Source organism: Agelaius phoeniceus, chromosome 11 (assembly GCF_051311805.1).
Source record: "Agelaius phoeniceus isolate bAgePho1 chromosome 11, bAgePho1.hap1, whole genome shotgun sequence".
Taxonomy (NCBI): Eukaryota; Metazoa; Chordata; class Aves; order Passeriformes; family Icteridae; genus Agelaius; species Agelaius phoeniceus.
In genome coordinates, this window is record NC_135275.1 from 6196955 (window position 1) to 6213394 (window position 16440).

Sequence of the window (16440 nt, forward strand, 5' to 3'; positions counted from 1 at the left end):
CCGCCGGTCCTTCCCCGGGGCAGGGCGCCGCGGCCCGGCCCTGCCCGAGCGCGGACAGAGTCCCGCCCGTCTCCCGGCAACGCGTCCCGCCCGCCCGCCATGGCCCTCGCGGGTCGCCGTAGCGGCGGCGGCGCGGCCGGGCCGGCGGTGAGTGCGGCGGCCGCGGGGCCCGGTGCCGGCAGCGCGGGGGCTCCCCCCGGCCGCGGGGGGCTCGGGCCACGGCCAGCTCAGGGAGTGTCGTCCGGCTGTGCGGGAGGCGCTCGATCGGGGGGTGGCCGCCGCGCCTCACGGGTTGTAGGCAGGTGTAGGGGGTTCTCGGCTTTGGGGTGTTTGTGGGCTTGGAGAGTCCTTCCGGGTTTGGGGGTGTCTGTGGCTGCCGGCAGTGCCGCCCGCTTTAGGGGCTGGCTCTGGGTTACGGGGCGCCGCTGGGCTGCGGGGTGAGTCCGGCTTTGGGGCAGGTTGCTGGGTATGAGCATGGCAGTGCTGCCCGGTGGTTGTGGGCTGGGGTGCCGGCGGGTTGGGGTGCCACGGGGACCCACGGCTGGGATGAGGGCAGGGCAGTTCTGTGGTCCGTGCCGGGCTCTGCTGTTTCCCTTTGCCTGCTGCGAGTCTCAGGGCTCGGCCGGCAGCTGCCAGACAAAGTTGTGTTGACCGGCCTGGCTTCTCGGCCTCCTCACCTGCCTCCAGTCGCCTCCACCTCAGCTCTGGCGGCTCCTGTGCTGTGTATTCTGCCCTGCTGCTGGAAGCCGCTTGCTCTTGCCGAGAGAAGGGAGTTCAGCCCAGGGCCAGGCTCAGAGTCTTTGCTTCTGTGAATCGCACATGGGGCAGATGTGTGTGTATGCCCCTGCTCTGCCCTTTCCCAGACCTGTTGAAAGCAACATCTGCTCCAGCTGAGCAAACACCCTGGCACAGCAGCAGTGCCAGCACTGCATCTCATGTGGTGCCAGTGTGGAGGGGCTGCGTGCTCTGCCTTGGGCATTCAGGCTCTTTCAGCAGCGCTGCTTACCAGAGTGGCTGCCTTTAGGAGAGCCATGGGCACTCCTGACTGCCCTCGGGTGTTTTTAACTTGTTCTGACAGAGGTGAAGTCATGTCATGTGTCGAGTACTTTTAGGATAGTACACATTGTGCTGTCTGCTCTGCTTTGGTAGTAAAAGATGAGTTTCTCATTATTGTTTTATCTCTTGTTTTGAGTTCCTGACGCATCGCATCATTCAGGCCCTTTGATCCAGGCTGGTTTTTGCTTTGCTCCCGCTATTTTGCTCAGCAGTGCTGCAGGAGGGAGGCCAGACAGTGTTGCTCCACTGCTGGGTGCTGGGGTGGTCCTGAGGAAAGGGGTTTTAGGAAGCCCTTTCCCAAGTCTAGCTGAAGTTCATGTGATTTTGTGTTGCTGTGGCACTTGTGTCACTTGGCACTCCTTTTCTAGAGTCACTAACTTTTCTTGAGTTTCCCTTAGTTTCTGCTCTGCATGAGATTGCCACCAAGCATTTAATTCCTGCAGCCTTTGCTCCTGTTGCATCTTCCTGTTGCTCTGTGTGTCATAAAGTGCTTTGACAGATGGATGTCCAGGGAGAGTCTTCCAGTGAGGGTTGGCTATTGGGGCAGTTGTAAGCAGGAGAGGGGTATAGCCTAACATTTGGAAGCTGGATGGAACTAGCCACTTGAATGTACTCTTTTTGTCCTGGCACATGTCAGCTCTGATAGCATTCTAGTGATTCTAGAAGGTTCCTGAATCTGTGGTTTCATGGTAGATTTTCACTTGTAAACACTATTGTATATTACCTCTGTCTGCTTTTGTCCCCGTGTCTCTGGGTCTTTCACTTTGTAGTCAGTGATATTCTATTGTAGTCCAGTCCATCTGCATTTGTCCCATTCCTTTTTCCTCTCTCTTTGTTTTGAGTAGTGGAATAATCTAAACACCTGCTAAACAGAAGATTAACCAGGCTCATGTTGCTGTCCTAAAGAGTACAGAGCAGGAGAGGAAGGCAGAAGTGTTTGTCAGGACACGAGCAGCAGGGCGGTGCGGTTCCCAGTCTCAGCGGTGTTTAGCAGGCTGGTGGCTTTGCCCTGTGCTGGACCAGTGCTTCTGGCCCAGGCTTGGTGTGAAGGTTGCCTGTGTTTCTGGCTTGGTTGTGCCTGTGCCTTTGTTTGGAGTGGGGCTTGTGTGGCTGTCTGGAGTGTGGCTTCATGGTTCATCTGCTTTGGGAAGGTTTTGAGCTGTTGGACAGCAGTGGAGCTGAGAGCAGGGTCGGCAGTTAGTTGGTTTGGGGCTCTTGTGTAATGTCATTAGGGCATGCAAGGACTGTGGCTATTTTTTGGCTTATCCCTGTTGTTTAATTCAGGTAAACCGACCTCCAGGAAAGGGAGAAGTCTAAAGGCAGCATCCTCCCCAGAAGGTTTTGTTCCAGGCGTCTGCCCATCTTATGTCTGCTCTGGAAGCGGTGCCTGTGAAGAATGACGTCGAGAGGTGCTGGGACTGCTTTCTCAAGGAAGAATTACAGGCTGAGCACTGAGCCAGAGAAGTCCAAGGTCACAGGTAGGGTCCTGTACATGCCCTGTGGGAACAGGAGCTCTGTGGATCCAGGGAGCATCCCTTGCCTTGCTTGAGATCAGCTACCTTCCAGTTGCAGTTACCTTGGTAGTGTGAGGTGTAGGGGGGCTGAAACTGAGTAAATCCTCAAAGTGAGATGAGATTTTGGATGGGACATTCCTGCAGTACTAATGACTCCAGAAACTCAGATCACAGAGCCTTTTCTTCAGCACACAGCCCTGCCTCATAAGGCTGGAGAATGTTTTGTTGCCTGCCTGCCAGCTGATTTAGGGAGTTCCCCTTCCAGGATGAACAGCTTGTCAAATTCTCAAATGAATCCTTTTCTGGGAAATTCTGCTACCTGCCAGGCAGTCTGATTTTTTTCTTGGCTTCACCAATCCAGCACAAGTGTGCTTATGAGACCACAAATCTGGCATTTGAGGGCACTGTTGCACTCAGAAACAAGGAATGCTGCATCAGTGTGACACTAAGGGTTGTTTAGTGAAGGTGAGCCACACATCATTAAAGAGGGTTCTGGGTTACATGAGGTGAGCTGCTCCTGCAGCCTTTCCATCTCAGCATCTTTTATGTGGTTAAGAGACATCCTGGATATGAATAGGACACCAGGAATTGCAGTAGTGTTAATTTTTTTTTTTTTAATGAAATTGGATTCCTGCTTCCAGCTTTTGGAGTTACTTTAGCACAGCAGGAAGTAGCACAGCAGGATTCCTGAGGATGCACTTCCACCTGTGTGGAGCAATTTATAGGCTCCCAGTTGCTATGGCAGAGCAGCTCAAACTGGAAAGAGTCTTTTTTTGGGGAGATGCACCCAATAATGCTGGACCCTGGTTTTGCTAGTGAGGACAGTAAGGTGATGAATGCTTGAAGCTGCATTTTCCATTGCGTTGATCAGCAAACATGAACATAATTTACCCATAGTTACCAATTTCTTGCTTGTACATGAAATTCATGTTTGAGTTTACCCCAGAGTCTCTAAGCTTATTTCCTTTCTGTTTCTCCCAAGGGATTGTGAACAGCAGGCTGCTGAATGATTACCTGCATCGAGTCTTTACCAGTGCTGATGGGAACCAGCCTGCAGCTGCTTACAGGTATCAGACTTCTCAGTGCCCAGGTGGCAAGTGATGCCACCTCCAGATAAACAGCACTGTGTGAAAGGAAAGATCTTTTAGTGCCACACAGTGATCTTTGTTAAAAACACAGCAGCTCCGTGTTACAGAAACAACTCTGAGGCCTGCTCTTTTAATGGCTTTTTCAAACTGCAGGGCTTGTGAGGAAGGATTCTTTTTTGCATGAAAAATCCCATATACCAGCACACTAGGCAATATTTTTGAAATAAATAGGCATTCACCTGATTGTTCCTGTTCCCCCTTTGCTTGTAAGGAAGTGCAAAATGTACACGTGTCAGGTGCAGGAATTAAAAATAGTGCCCTGTAACCTAAAGGCAAGACTGTTACTGACCCATGCAATTCCATACATTTTCCAGGCTGTGGGACTGCTGGTACTTTTATTAGGAGTCACCAAAGGAAGAGAAACACAAAATTCCTGTTTAGTTGCTTTTTTCCTATTTATTTTCAGTTCTCCTTCACCTTTTAATCCCAGAAACTTGTAGTGTTGGATGAAAAGAATTCCTCTTGCATCTCTTTTGCCAGAGGCAAGTCAGGCAGGTTCAGGGCAGGTAGGAGTGTGGCAGAGTGAGGCAGGCCTGTGGCTGCTGCTGCAGCATGGCTGGGGTCACATTCCAAGGCTATACTTAGGACTGCCAGCTCCAACGTGAGCTCAGAGCTGCTATAAATAGTTCTTGGCCCTCTGGCTCTTGGTGAGCTGGGGTGATGGTGCGGGGGAGGCAAAGTGGGTCATGTTACTTTACCACAAGCTCTCCTGCCAGAAAGCCTTGGAACACTCCATCTGTCTGAGCATTTTGGTTTTCAATATTTCTGATTTCTTTGTCTGGTGATTAATGACTTGAATGCACAGAACTGATAGTTTGTTGGACTGGTCTCTCTTTTTTCCTGCCTTCCAACCTTTTTCCCTGGACGTGCCTACTTGGTAGAAAGCCCAGTAGCAATCAAAGAGGTCTTGGAAATAACATTTGCCATAAGAGAGCAACTTTTATGGTATGACATCTTGCCTTCAGAGGCCTGAATTCTTTATAGAGGAGCTCACTGCACACATCTCTCTGCCTGTCTCATGCTCTTCTACTCTCCTTCCACAAGTCCTCCTTCATGCCAGTGCTGATTAAGCAGCTTTGCTGAAGCCACCCTTCTCATGCCAACCAAAGCTGATTCTTTGATTTCACTTCTGTGCATCTTCACATCCATCAGGCTTTCACAATGTCTCTCACCATTAGGGTGAGAGGGAAATCCCTAGTCCTGGAGAAGTGAAAAGTTGTTTCCCAGATGGCTTTGGAAGTGGGAAGCAGGGGTAGGAACAACTAGTGGTTCTCATAGTAAAAGGAGGCTCTTGTGCAAGGATCAGCTAAGTGAACTATCCCTGAAAGGAGAGAACCAAGGAAGGGCAGTCTCTAGAACAGTGGCCCAAAGGAGATGCGTGAGAGAATTTTCAGTATGAAAACAAAATGGTTTTAGATGTTTTCACAGAGAGAGGATGCTGGACTAGCCTGACCTTTGTCTGAACTGCTACTGCTGCTGCTGTGGTCCCCTCTCTTCTTTTGTATTGCAAAATACTTTGGGGAAAAAATGAATCCTGACTTAGGCCATGTTTGTATGATGCTGACTGCAGCAAAGTCATGTCCATAGTTATTGGTAGCACAGCTGGTTTCTTGCTGCCTTGTACCACAGTTCTCTTACTGCCACAAAGCACTCCTGAGCAGACTGAAGACTGTAAGATTCTTTGTTAACTACTTGGCTTGTTTATGCTGTGTTTGGTCCTTCATTCATTGTCCCAACACAATGGGCAACAAATTCCTTAGATTCATGACATGAAACAGATCAATGACAGAACCTCCTGGCTCATGTCTCAGCATAGGACACTGGTCTGGGCTGCAGCTCTTGAAATATTGAAGACAAAGTTTTTTGTAAGAGCTGCTGTGTGTTTATTCCCTAGGAAGCACCTGACGTTCCAGAACCTGCAGGAGCACCTTGAACGATTGCTGGCAGAGGAGAATGGCTCTGAAGACAGCAGAGGTAGGAGATACTGCCTGTCCAATTTGTGCTTCTTGCTTGTGCTGCTTCATTGGGAAGGACAAGTTGTATCATGATAGGCATTTCCCTAAGTGAGCGCTGTTGTGCTCTAATTTATTGTGCTTTTAAATCCTGCCTGTGAGGGGCTCATCAGCCAGCCTTGCAGCAGGTTTGTTTGCAGATGCAGGCAGATTTCCAGGCTAAAATGTCTGGAAAAGCAATTTTGGGGGTATTTTACTAATAATGATGTGCAGAGCCATTGCTTTGACCAGGAGTGTGCAGTGCTATCATCAGTGAGAGATGCAGAAGCTTATTTACAATTACTACATGCTGGTCTCCACTGCAGGTATTCACTTTGGGCCTCAGGCTGTACCCTGTGTTCTTACTGCCATCCTTTCTCTGAGTGAATCAGGATGTGGCAAGATACAACCTTGGTCCCCTCCTAGAAAGCCAAATTTTTCTTGCTGGCTGCAATCAAAGTGTGACATGTTAGCCAAACATTTGGCATACAGTTTAGCCTTTGAATTTTGTCAAAGTAAAATTTTCAGGGATGTGAAAAACTTAATGTGGCCTGAATGCTTCATAGCTGAGTCGCTGTGAAGACTTTCTTTTAAATCTCTCTCCTTTTCTGAGTTTCTCAGGGTCCAACATAGGCAACACTATCACAGTCTTCCTCCCCTGGAGCAGAATCCAGGTGCTGTTGCAGTCTGGCTGGAGGTACCAAGTGGGTGAGCTGTTAAATCCTGCACAACTCTCCCCAACAGGTTTTCTGCAACTCTTGTTTCAGATCAGGTGGCAGAGGGCCGGCTTGGTCCCTCCACTGTGGTTTTGGACCACACAAGCGGCTTTGAGGGGCTTCTGCTGGTGGATGATGACTTACTTGGGGTGAGTGTGTTGCTGGACACAGCAGAAGATGGTTTTGTGGGACTAAAAGCACTTGGGGGTTTCTTGGTTTGTTCTTTGTAGTAGATCCCTGTCAGTGACTCTGTAGCGTGTGTAAATGGAGTTTGCCCTGAAAGCTGCAGCATCCTGGAGGAAATGAGCTCTCCTGGGAGAAAGTCTGGCAGTGCCACTAAGTGTCAGCAAGGTTTGAGTGGGGCTGTGAGGAAGTGAAAGGACTACCCTGGCCCAGGGGCTCTCTTGGCTAAGCAGCCAGCCTTCCTGTCCCTCCCTCCAGCAGGCTGCCTCTTCCTTCCTTCTGGTCTTAAAAGGCTAGAAGGAGGCTGAAGCTGAGGTTTTCCTTTCTCCTTTGTTTCCACTAATTACCTGCTTGCTCCTTAGCTGATGTTCCCCATGCAAAAAGTCAGCTGAAAGAATCCACTGGAATTTAACTCTTTCCTACTTCAGTAATTTCTGCACTCCTTTCACCCCTTCATGAGCAAGCACATCCCCTGCTCTTGAGCTTAATCTATGCCTGCTTTTTAGCCTCTCACAAATCAGGCTGCCCTGGTCTCCCCTTTCCCTTTAACCAAAGTAATCCACCTGCTGTGGATTACTTTGGCTGTACCTAGAATTGACCCACAGAATGGATTGGACTGACTTGCCTGTGAATTCCTTGTTCCTGCTTTCATTTCCTCTTCATGGTCTGTCTCAAGACAGCAAGAGTCAGGATTTAACACGGTTCAGTTCCTAGGCAGTATGTTACCTGCCAATCCTGGCCTTTGGTCTGGACACCTTGAATCTGTAGTGTTGTTCTAACTTGTCCAGCATTCATATATCTTTCCCATATCATAATCACTTTTGTGCCAATTCACTGGGAGCCTTTCTGTCAACATGTTGTCCTTGCACTGCTGCCATGCTGGGTGCTTCACTGGGGTTTATCAAGTACAGATGAGCTGTGGGAAGGACCTGAATGATTCCCTGGGGCCAGTTGGCTCCAAGTACAGCTGCTGGGGTGGGGAGGATGTCCCTTTTTGTCCCTATGCTGTCCTTGTGAATAGCTCTCCATCTTGCTTTGGTTTTGAGCTCTAGGACAGAGGGAATGGGAAGGACTGAACAAGCCTCTCTTTTTGCCTGATATTAAAATATCTTTTGTTTTTTGGTCCAGGTGATTGGCCACAGTAACTTTGGGTCCATCAGGGCCACAACATGTGTGTATAAAGGTAAGGAGATAAACGAGTGCTGCTTGAGAGAAGACCCTGGGAGGAGTGTATGGGCGTTAGACAGCTGGAGAGCTCAGGAAATCTGGAATATGTTCCAGATCTTGAGCACCCTCTGCTCCAGTTCATTCACTGAACTTGTCCAAGGAATGAGAAGGATTGTGTGATGCCAGAATAAAGGGGTGGGAGGGGAATCCTGGGGATGTCCTGAACCTCCTTTGTGTGCCACATATATTTCTGTGGGAGCAGTGTCAGGTTCAGCTTCTTGAACAGCAAGCCAGGGGACAAGAATTCACTATCTGGCATCTCTTTCTCTTTTTCTTTCAGGGAAATGGATTTATGAGGTGCTCATCTCCTCCCAGGGACTCATGCAGATTGGCTGGTGTACTCTCAACTGCAGATTTAATCAGGAGGTAGTATAGCTACTCTGGGGAATGCTCCTCCACTGCTTTTTTGGTCAGTGTAGAACATTGCATTGGTGCTGTGCCCTGTTGGTATTCACACCAAAAGTGCCATACACACACACACAAAATGCCAGGCCTGCTATTTTAAGAGTCTTTACGAGACTGTCTGGTCTGTGTCCACAGAATGGTGCTCAGTGGGAAAGCCTGTGCTGGGTGTGTTGATGTGCTTTTGCTGCACATAGAATTGCTACATATTGACTTTCAGCTGGTATCTTCCCCAGAAAGTGTGTGTGTCTGCAGTGCTGGCAGTCTGTCCCTTGGGATGGGCCTCAGCAGCTGCTGCTACAGGGCTCTTTTTGCCCAGGGGGCAGTGAGATGTTGTTTCATCTGGGTGGGATGTTTGGTGCTGGAAAGGGGTGTCAGCTGCAGAATTTCACTAACTTGTCATTCTGCAGTATGTGAGAGGGGAAGTGATGGGCATCCCAGGGGGCTGCTTTGATAGAAATGAGAAGTGTCAGATGCCAGTACTCTTCTTCTGACCCAAAAATAAGTAGGGAGTGGTGCATTTCTCTGAACCAAAGATCCCAGGCCACTGGATTCATTCCTAGAGTGAGGATTTTTCCCAGGCAGAGCATGTGTGCTGTCAGCTGCTCTTCCTATCTGCTGGTCTCCCCCTTAAAGATTCTCTTGCAATGAGAGGAATCCTCTGTGCCTGGTCTGAATCTCCTCTTTGATGCTTTGGTGCAGGAAGGTGTTGGGGACACGCCAGATTCCTATGCCTATGATGGGAACAGGGTGCGCAAGTGGAACGTGACGACCACAAACTATGGCAAAGTGAGTAGCTGTGCCCCAGGAATGGAGCAGAAAGCAGCTGACTCCTTCTGCTCTCTGGATTCTGCTGGGCCTTGTGAAGTGCCCTCAAGCCTTTCTCCCTGTTTCAGTCTGTGTGCCAGCACTTGTCTGCACTTTAGGGGTACTGGACGTGCTGGCTTTGTTTAGCAGCCCCAGCAGATTGATTCCCAGCACAGTGCTGCTGTTGGTCCCTGCAAGGCTCTGGTTCCCTGTAGTAATCAGAGCTGGTGCATTGTTGGGCTAGATGTACATTCCTAGTGCCAGAGGGGGAAAAGATCCCAAGTGGGCTTTAGAAGTGCCTGAAAATGATGTGAACTGCTGGGAGAAGGAGCTCTCTCTTCTTTAACCCTGAATCACAAGGGATTGGTTGGGTTGCAGTCTTTCTTGTGATGTGGGAAAACCCTGTAAAAATATGTTTAACCTCTTTTCTCCCTTTCCTGCAGTCCTGGGCAGCAGGAGACATCGTCAGCTGTCTGATAGACCTTGATGAGGGCACCATTGCTTTCTGCTTGTAAGCATCTTTGCCCCATTCCCTGCTTTGTGTATGTCTGTGTGTAACAGAAAGGTTACCTCACTGCTCAGCAGGTTGCTGAGCCCTATTTCTGCTCTCTCCCCTTTATGTTCCTTGGTAGTTCTGGCCTTTGTTTTTCTGTCTTTTGTTCAGAAACCATCTGAATAAGTTGTTTGGTCTCAGTTCAGTTCAGTTGAAAACATTTGGCAGGAAGATGTTCAAGCTACAAAATCTTTGCAGAGTTTGCCAGGATTTTAGAGGGAAGGGCATCTCTTGTGATGTTTAATACCACACTTGGCTTTAATTGATTACTTTTGTAGTCAGTGTAGACCTTGCCTGTCCTAAATTCACAAGGAGCTGTGAAAAGGTTGATAAATCTCCAGTTTCCAGCTCCCATGCACAATGAGAATTGTTCTCTAGCCCTGGCTTGCAGCAAGTCAGTTGCAATTAAAAACTTTTAGATGGTCGGTGTCATCTTTTATGGAGGAGTAGATTGAAAGCATTATCCTTGATTGCCACCAACATCAAATAGATGAGGCAAAAAAATCACATGCTTTAAAATGTCCTACTGCTTTAGTTATCTCACAGATTTGGGTTGCCCTTGAAGCTGAGTGGGCTCTGCATGCTGTGTAGACCCCAGTGCCTTCCCATGCTGATATGAAAATGGGAGTGACCCTGTGCTTCCTGTGGCTGTCACTCAGCAGAGCTGTGACATTTGCATGTGTGCCAGGTTGAGAATGACAGGAGGCATGACTGACGGGCGTGTCCGTGTTGGCAAGCTGATATCTGTACTGCCCAGCTGGCTCAGACCCCTCCTGCTGTGACTAAAGCCTTGTGGGTTTTCCTTCTTTCAGGAATGGCATATCTCTGGGAACTGCCTTTGATAACATCACAAGGGGTGCTGGAATGGCTTATTTCCCTGCCATCAGCCTCTCCTTCAAAGAGTCTGTGGCTTTTAACTTCGGAAGCCGTCCACTCCGATATCCTTTAGGTGTGGGGAGAGGAGCTCTGAAGGGGGAAGAGCCTGTCCTGAGACCATCTTTGGAGGCTGTAGAATATACACACCTGACTGCAGTTCACTTTCTGCTGTCAGCACTTGTGTGCAGAGCTGAGTCAGGGAGAGAAGAGCCAAATACCTCCTTAGCTGAAGCAGAACTCCAGGACACAAACACAAGTTTCTGAAATAAGAGTTGCTTTCAGCTCTGAGACAACAGATTGTCTACAAATGGGGGCTGCCTGATCCCAGACACTCAGATCCTGCAAAATTCTCACTCAGCAGTTTTGGAAACCCTAATGCTGATGTGCTGCTGAGCCTTTTGGTCACTCATCTCTTTTACCTCCCAGCCATATGGGACTTCTGATATGGTATTAGTGTTGCCTGTTGCTGTGTGAATGCTGAAGCCTGGAGCTCCTGTCAGAGCAGTCCTGGCTATGCCTGTTGATGGCTGTAGTGGGAGCTCCAGCTGGTCTTTCTGATGAAAAAAGTATTTCACACCAAGCAGAAGTGAAAGACTTTCTGCTTGCAGTATGGAGGAAGTGGAGATAAGAGCTTGTGGCTTATCATCCATGTAGAAGGCACTATGGTTTGAACTGGGACGGGGTACAAAGTAAAGCAGACAGAGTCTTTTCCTTGCACAGACAAAAGAAGTTCCAAAAGATTGCATTTTCCCTTAACACTTCCCTACTTATCCAGTGGAAGGTTACCGGCCCTTGCAGGATCCTCCTGTGGCAGACCTGGTGAAGGCTCGGAAGCTGTTGGGCTACCTGAAGAATGTGATCCATATTGGAATAGATGTGACGGTAGGCTGGCATCACGGGGTGGACCTGAGGGCACCATGCTGGGAAATGGAGTTCTGCTCTCCCTGGCACGTGCTGCCAGCTCTGATGTTTCCATACACCCAAGAGTCTAAATCCTTGCATGGGACATGTGTGTCCCTAGAGCTCTCTGGCTTGCAAAATGGCCTTCCTGGTAGTTCCAGGACTTAATTTAAGTCATACTGGGCTTTGTTGTTCTCAGTCCTATGAAGTTTCATTGCCAATATTCAAGAAGTGATGTTTGTCAGGGTCACAACTGCTGCATTTGATTTTGCACTCTTGAAATCAGTTTGTTCATATCCTAAGCTTTTTACTGATGTCCTGTTCAGTAATGTGATGAAATTCTGGCAGGTCTGCCTTGAGGATTGTTTTGGCTGTGGCACTATTTGCTGGAAACAGTGTTTTCCACTAGGATGAGGGATGATCTGTTGATGCCCAAAGCATAGGGAATGCCATATGCTATGGTCTTGGCTCAAATGAAGGCCTGCTTTGCTATTTCTCCTCCTCTGTAGGTGTTCCCATTTACAAATTATCATGTAAACTAGAGCCTTTTTTTAATAGAAGATTGTCAAAGTGCCTGCATGTGGTTGATAGTGACATCTGGACTGCACTACAGCCTTCCAGAGGAATAGGCCTGGCTTCTTTGGCATTCTGAATTCCCATGTTCAAGGTTTTTGGTGCTGTCAGGCATGGGACAGCAGCAGTGGCTGCTCCAGGCATGTGATTCATTCAGTTGTTGGTGTACAGGTGGATTGGGCTGGATCCAAGCTATGTTGTCTTTCTGGGTTTGTCATTGCAGGAGGGGAAGCTGGTGGAGAAAGACACATCCATGTGGCAGCTGCAGGGAGAACCCACAGTATTGATTACATTAGCTCACATCTTCAATTATTTCTCCCCTCTTATGGTGAGTTTTGCCTGCCCATTGCCAGGTTCTGTAGTGCTTCTTGCTGCTCTTGCAAGGCAAAGTAATCCCCAGCTTTTGCTGGCAAGTGACTGTGCCCTGGAGGAACGTTGACCTGCCTCTCTGTCTGCAGTGCAAGGTGTACCTGGTGGAAGATGTGCTCATGACCTTCCTGTTGAGCATCCTGGAGCGAGGAGGGGCAGTGGAGGCCCACCCCCTTATTCAGCAGCTGCTGGATCTCATGTGGCTTCTGATGGAGGTGAGTTGCTAGGGTGCTGGTTCCTCCCTAGGGATCCCTGGGAGACCCTGGGAGGTGCTGAGGACAGGAGCCTTCCCTACAAAATGCTGGTAGTGTTCAGTGTCTTTCTCTTCTTTTTTTCTTTGTGGTAGACCACCCTCTCAATTAGCTCATCTGGCTGCTGCTGCACACCCAGGCACTGAGGGTTGAATGCAGACACTGGCAATGAGTTAACCAGGCATTTCTAAGCTTCTCCTACTGCTAAAGGAACTGATGATGGTGAATAACTTCCTGTTTCTGGAAACATCACGTTTATCAATAAGAATAGTCTTCTGATTGTTACTAATGCCTGTTTGGCTGTGGAGGTCCTAAGTGCTGCCATGTGCTGAAGAGATGGATCAGAGTGTGTGGGACTAGGGTAGAAGTGTGCAGTGCACTCTCACCATTTCCAGCACTGCTGGGGAAAAGCCTCTCCAACTTCCCTTCCTGTCCATGCTGGATGAGCTTACTCCTTCCTGGGACACATGTTTGAGGCAGCTGGGGAGCTGCTGCTGCTGCTGCTGGAGTGCTTGGGTGGTTACAGAGAGCCAGTCAGTGCCAGGGATCTGCTTGGAGACAGCACGTCTGCCCTTTGGGATAACAGTTTACAGATGTGGGCACTGGCCCAGCCAGCTGCCATGAGAAGTTTTAATAGAAAAATAGACTCCTTCAGGCTCACCATCTTAGCAGTGAAACTGGACCCTCTGGTAGGACTGCTGTGTTTGTGGAAGAGTTGGCTCTCATCCTGCTGGTTGGCTATGAGTTGAATTCAAACAGACAACTCTTCTCTCATCACATTTACCCAAGACTTATTTCTTCCTCTTCTGGTTAGTTCTACCAACACTGTGTCTTGGGTAGAGTCAGTGAATAAGAGGACTGGTGATTTCCCCACAAACAGGCCTGGGACTTTGGCTTTTTGTAGGTGACTTGTGAGTTGGACTTCCTGCAGAAGCTTGTTTCCCTGTAGCAAAGCACTGGCACCAACTTCTGCTTGGACTCTCTCCTGTGGAGTCAGAGGGACACTGGGTTCAGAGCACCTGCTTTTTCAGTTCAGAAATGAATGCTTCCTTCCAAGATCTCAATCTGGGAGCTATAGCTGTTCCTGACTCCTTGCTGTTGTTCTTAAATGTGTTTCTTTTTTTCTCAGGAGTATGAAGTGCATGAGTGCCTCAAGCAGCTACTGATGTCCCTGCTGCGGGCTTACAGGTTCTCCCCCATCATCCCAGACCTGGGATTACAAGTGAGTTTGCACTTCTGAATTCCCAGGAATCTGTGACTAGCCAGCTTCTGTTATGTCCCCATAGGTCTAAAGGTCCATGATGTTTTGGATCCTGTAGTTGTTTGATCCAAAGATGGCAGTTTTGTCACACTGTGCCCATTGGAGAATTGTATGTTCTGCAGATGGAGTCACTTTTGCTTCTCCTGTTTTCCTAGATCCACTACCTCCGGCTCACCATTGCAGTCCTGAAGCATGAGAAATCTAGGAAATACCTACTCAGCAATGTTCTGTATCCTTTGTGTCTCCTCCTGTCTCAGTTTTCCCTTCCCTCAGTAATGCAGCCGAGGACACTTCAAGGACCTGTAGGTCCAGGGAGGCAGAAGCCACCTTGTCTTGAGAGCTCATTTCTCAGGTCTCCTCTGCCTGACACCATTTCCTGCAAATGCTTTGAGGGGAGGCAGTAGTGTTGTATAGTTCACATCCTGGTAACACACAGGAGCTCATTTCTACCTCACTGACCTCTAATATCCCTAGAGCAAAACCACTCTCAGAGCAGTCCAGCCCTGTGGTAGCATTTGGGCAGCTGCTGCGATAGCTGTGTGGGGCTTCTCCAGAGGCCTCTGGATCTTTGCAGAGCTAGTTTGGAAAGGAGTCTGTCACTACAGCTCTGGACACATGCCCTGTGCCTTCTCCCTTGTGTGCTTGCTTTAACTCCAGCACAGCTTCGACGTGCTCCGTTCCGTTGTGTTCTTCTATATCAAGAGTCCTCTGCGTGTGGAGGAGGCAGGTTTGCAGGAGCTCATTCCCACCACGTGGTGGCCCAACCGCTTCACCAAGGAGGTGAGTACAGGCACTTCCACCCAGGAGGCTGAGGAAATGTTCTTGCCTGCCATTTGCATCTTCTGGCTGAGGAAGCTGGGTGGCCCCTATTTCCAGCTGTGTTAGCACTGGTGGATCCTACTGTTTGAGAGCTGGAGCTTTTCCATTCCCCTGTCATCTTTTTTAACATACCCTTAGAGAGTATGTTTGAGGTGTGATGCTCAGACAGGGGAGGGGGCACAGTTTTCTGTGGCAACAGATTTGGAAGGGAACCTCACAGTATTTAAGGAATTGACTGGGATGTCCTCAAAAGATCTCCTGCCATTACTCATTACAAGGCTGGAGGAGACCTGTTTAGGTGTCCTGCCAGCTGCAGTCACACACTGGCATGTTGTTTCAGGGAGTTTCTGCTCTCTATTTTGCATTGTTTGAGGAAATTTCTGGCAAGACATTTTCCCTATGCAGTGCTCTCCTACTAATCAGTGTCTGTGCCCCATCCAGGGCAAGGAGAGTAAGGAGGTGAAGGAGGAGAGTGCTGAGGAGAGACTGAGGCGTCGGGCATATGAAAGAGGCTGCCAGCGGCTCAAGAAACGCATTGAAGGTTTGTGGGGAAGGAGGGAAGTTGCCAAGATCCCACACCTTTTGTGCAGCCAGCAGCTGTTTCTAAAACCTATTCACTATGTGAAGTACAGCTGTGTTCCTGCCAGGACAGGCCGTGGTGCAGGGGTGGGGGCCAGCCATGCTCTGTTCTGATGGGACCCCACTGCACAGACCTGCAGCCCCCCAGGATGGGGCAGGAGCAAACCTCTGCATTGGTTTTTAGCTATGGATGAATTTCTTGCTAGGTAGTGGAGGAGAAAGTTCTCAGTGGTGGGATTAGCTTTCTACTGTCACTGGTTCTTCCTAGGCCCCCTGTGCTGGGGAGGGAGCTTTCTCCTGGGGACAGGGTACTGCAGTTGGGGTTAAGAGGGGTAGTTGCTCTCCAGTGCTGGTTTTGTGATGGCAGATGTGTGTCCCCCTTTTAGTGGTGGAAGGTCTCCAGGTTCAGATTCTGAAGTTGCTGCTGAACAACAAGGACAGAGGAGGGGTAAGCACTCTATGGGTCATTTGTGACAATATCTTCATGTGATGTTCTTTGTAAATCCTAGATTTACCACCTGTTTTTTCTTCTGCCAGGGGGAAGCCTCCAGATACATCTTCCTAAACAAATTCCGCAAGTTTCTTCAGGAAAACGCCAGCAACAGAGGGGTAAGTCAGAGGGCCAGCCTTCCTGCAAGTCTGACCCTGGGGGCTTTCTGCACCTCCAGGCTGGGAGCTCTGCCCTTCTGGCCAGGCTGCTTCCTGTAGTTGATCCACTGAGGTCTAGATATGACAGGGAATGAGGAGGGGGAGATCTGAGGCTAGAAATCAGGCAAGTTAGGTAAATCCTGTGCAGTGATTTGTAGGAAAGTGGTCCTTGGGAAGTCTTAGGTGGGAGCTGAATGTCCTCCTATAGCCCCTCAGGGAGTGTGGCCGTGGAGTACTCTGCCACAGTGGGGCTGCTGGCTTTGGCATCCTCCTCACTCCTGGGTGAGGATTGTGCCTCTAGCCCTGGTTAGGCTGTTGGCCTGAGGCTTTGGGAGGCAGGCATCTGCTGTGTAGGAAACCCTTTCTTCACCTGCATCCCTGTGTTCATGATTTCTCATGATGGAGTGTGTGTTATCCCTCATTCTCTGTCAGACCAATGACAGAGGTGTACCAGGACTTCCTGGAGGTGGAAACTGCTGCCCACCATCAGCTCTGGCCTCTCTGCCAGAGCTGTAAGCTAGAGATGCTATCAAGGCTGAGAACACAAAAGTTTCTGCCTGCTCCATG

The 16440-nt window shown here is 49.3% G+C and overlaps 1 protein-coding gene across 2 annotated transcripts in view; it reads left to right on the top strand.

The window, feature by feature from the left end:
• Nucleotides 1–12: 12 nt before the first annotated feature.
• Nucleotides 13–16440, top strand: part of RNF123 (ring finger protein 123) — a 48297-nt gene continuing 31869 nt past the window's right edge. Inside the window, exons 1-19 of one of the 2 annotated variants that reach the window (XM_054639810.2) lie at nt 13–147; nt 2341–2534; nt 3553–3637; nt 5613–5692; nt 6477–6574; nt 7737–7791; nt 8116–8201; nt 8940–9026; nt 9488–9555; nt 10410–10535; nt 11241–11355; nt 12170–12274; nt 12405–12530; nt 13696–13788; nt 13983–14056; nt 14490–14607; nt 15088–15187; nt 15612–15673; nt 15763–15834. In XM_054639810.2, coding sequence (XP_054495785.1) covers nt 2453–2534; nt 3553–3637; nt 5613–5692; nt 6477–6574; nt 7737–7791; nt 8116–8201; nt 8940–9026; nt 9488–9555; nt 10410–10535; nt 11241–11355; nt 12170–12274; nt 12405–12530; nt 13696–13788; nt 13983–14056; nt 14490–14607; nt 15088–15187; nt 15612–15673; nt 15763–15834 — 1632 coding nt within the window. In that variant the 5' untranslated portion in view covers nt 13–147; nt 2341–2452. Of the gene's footprint in view, nt 148–324; nt 438–2340; nt 2535–3552; nt 3638–5612; nt 5693–6476; nt 6575–7736; nt 7792–8115; nt 8202–8939; nt 9027–9487; nt 9556–10409; nt 10536–11240; nt 11356–12169; nt 12275–12404; nt 12531–13695; nt 13789–13982; nt 14057–14489; nt 14608–15087; nt 15188–15611; nt 15674–15762; nt 15835–16440 lie in introns of those variants that run through there. The other variant, XM_054639811.2, reaches the window with a different exon arrangement.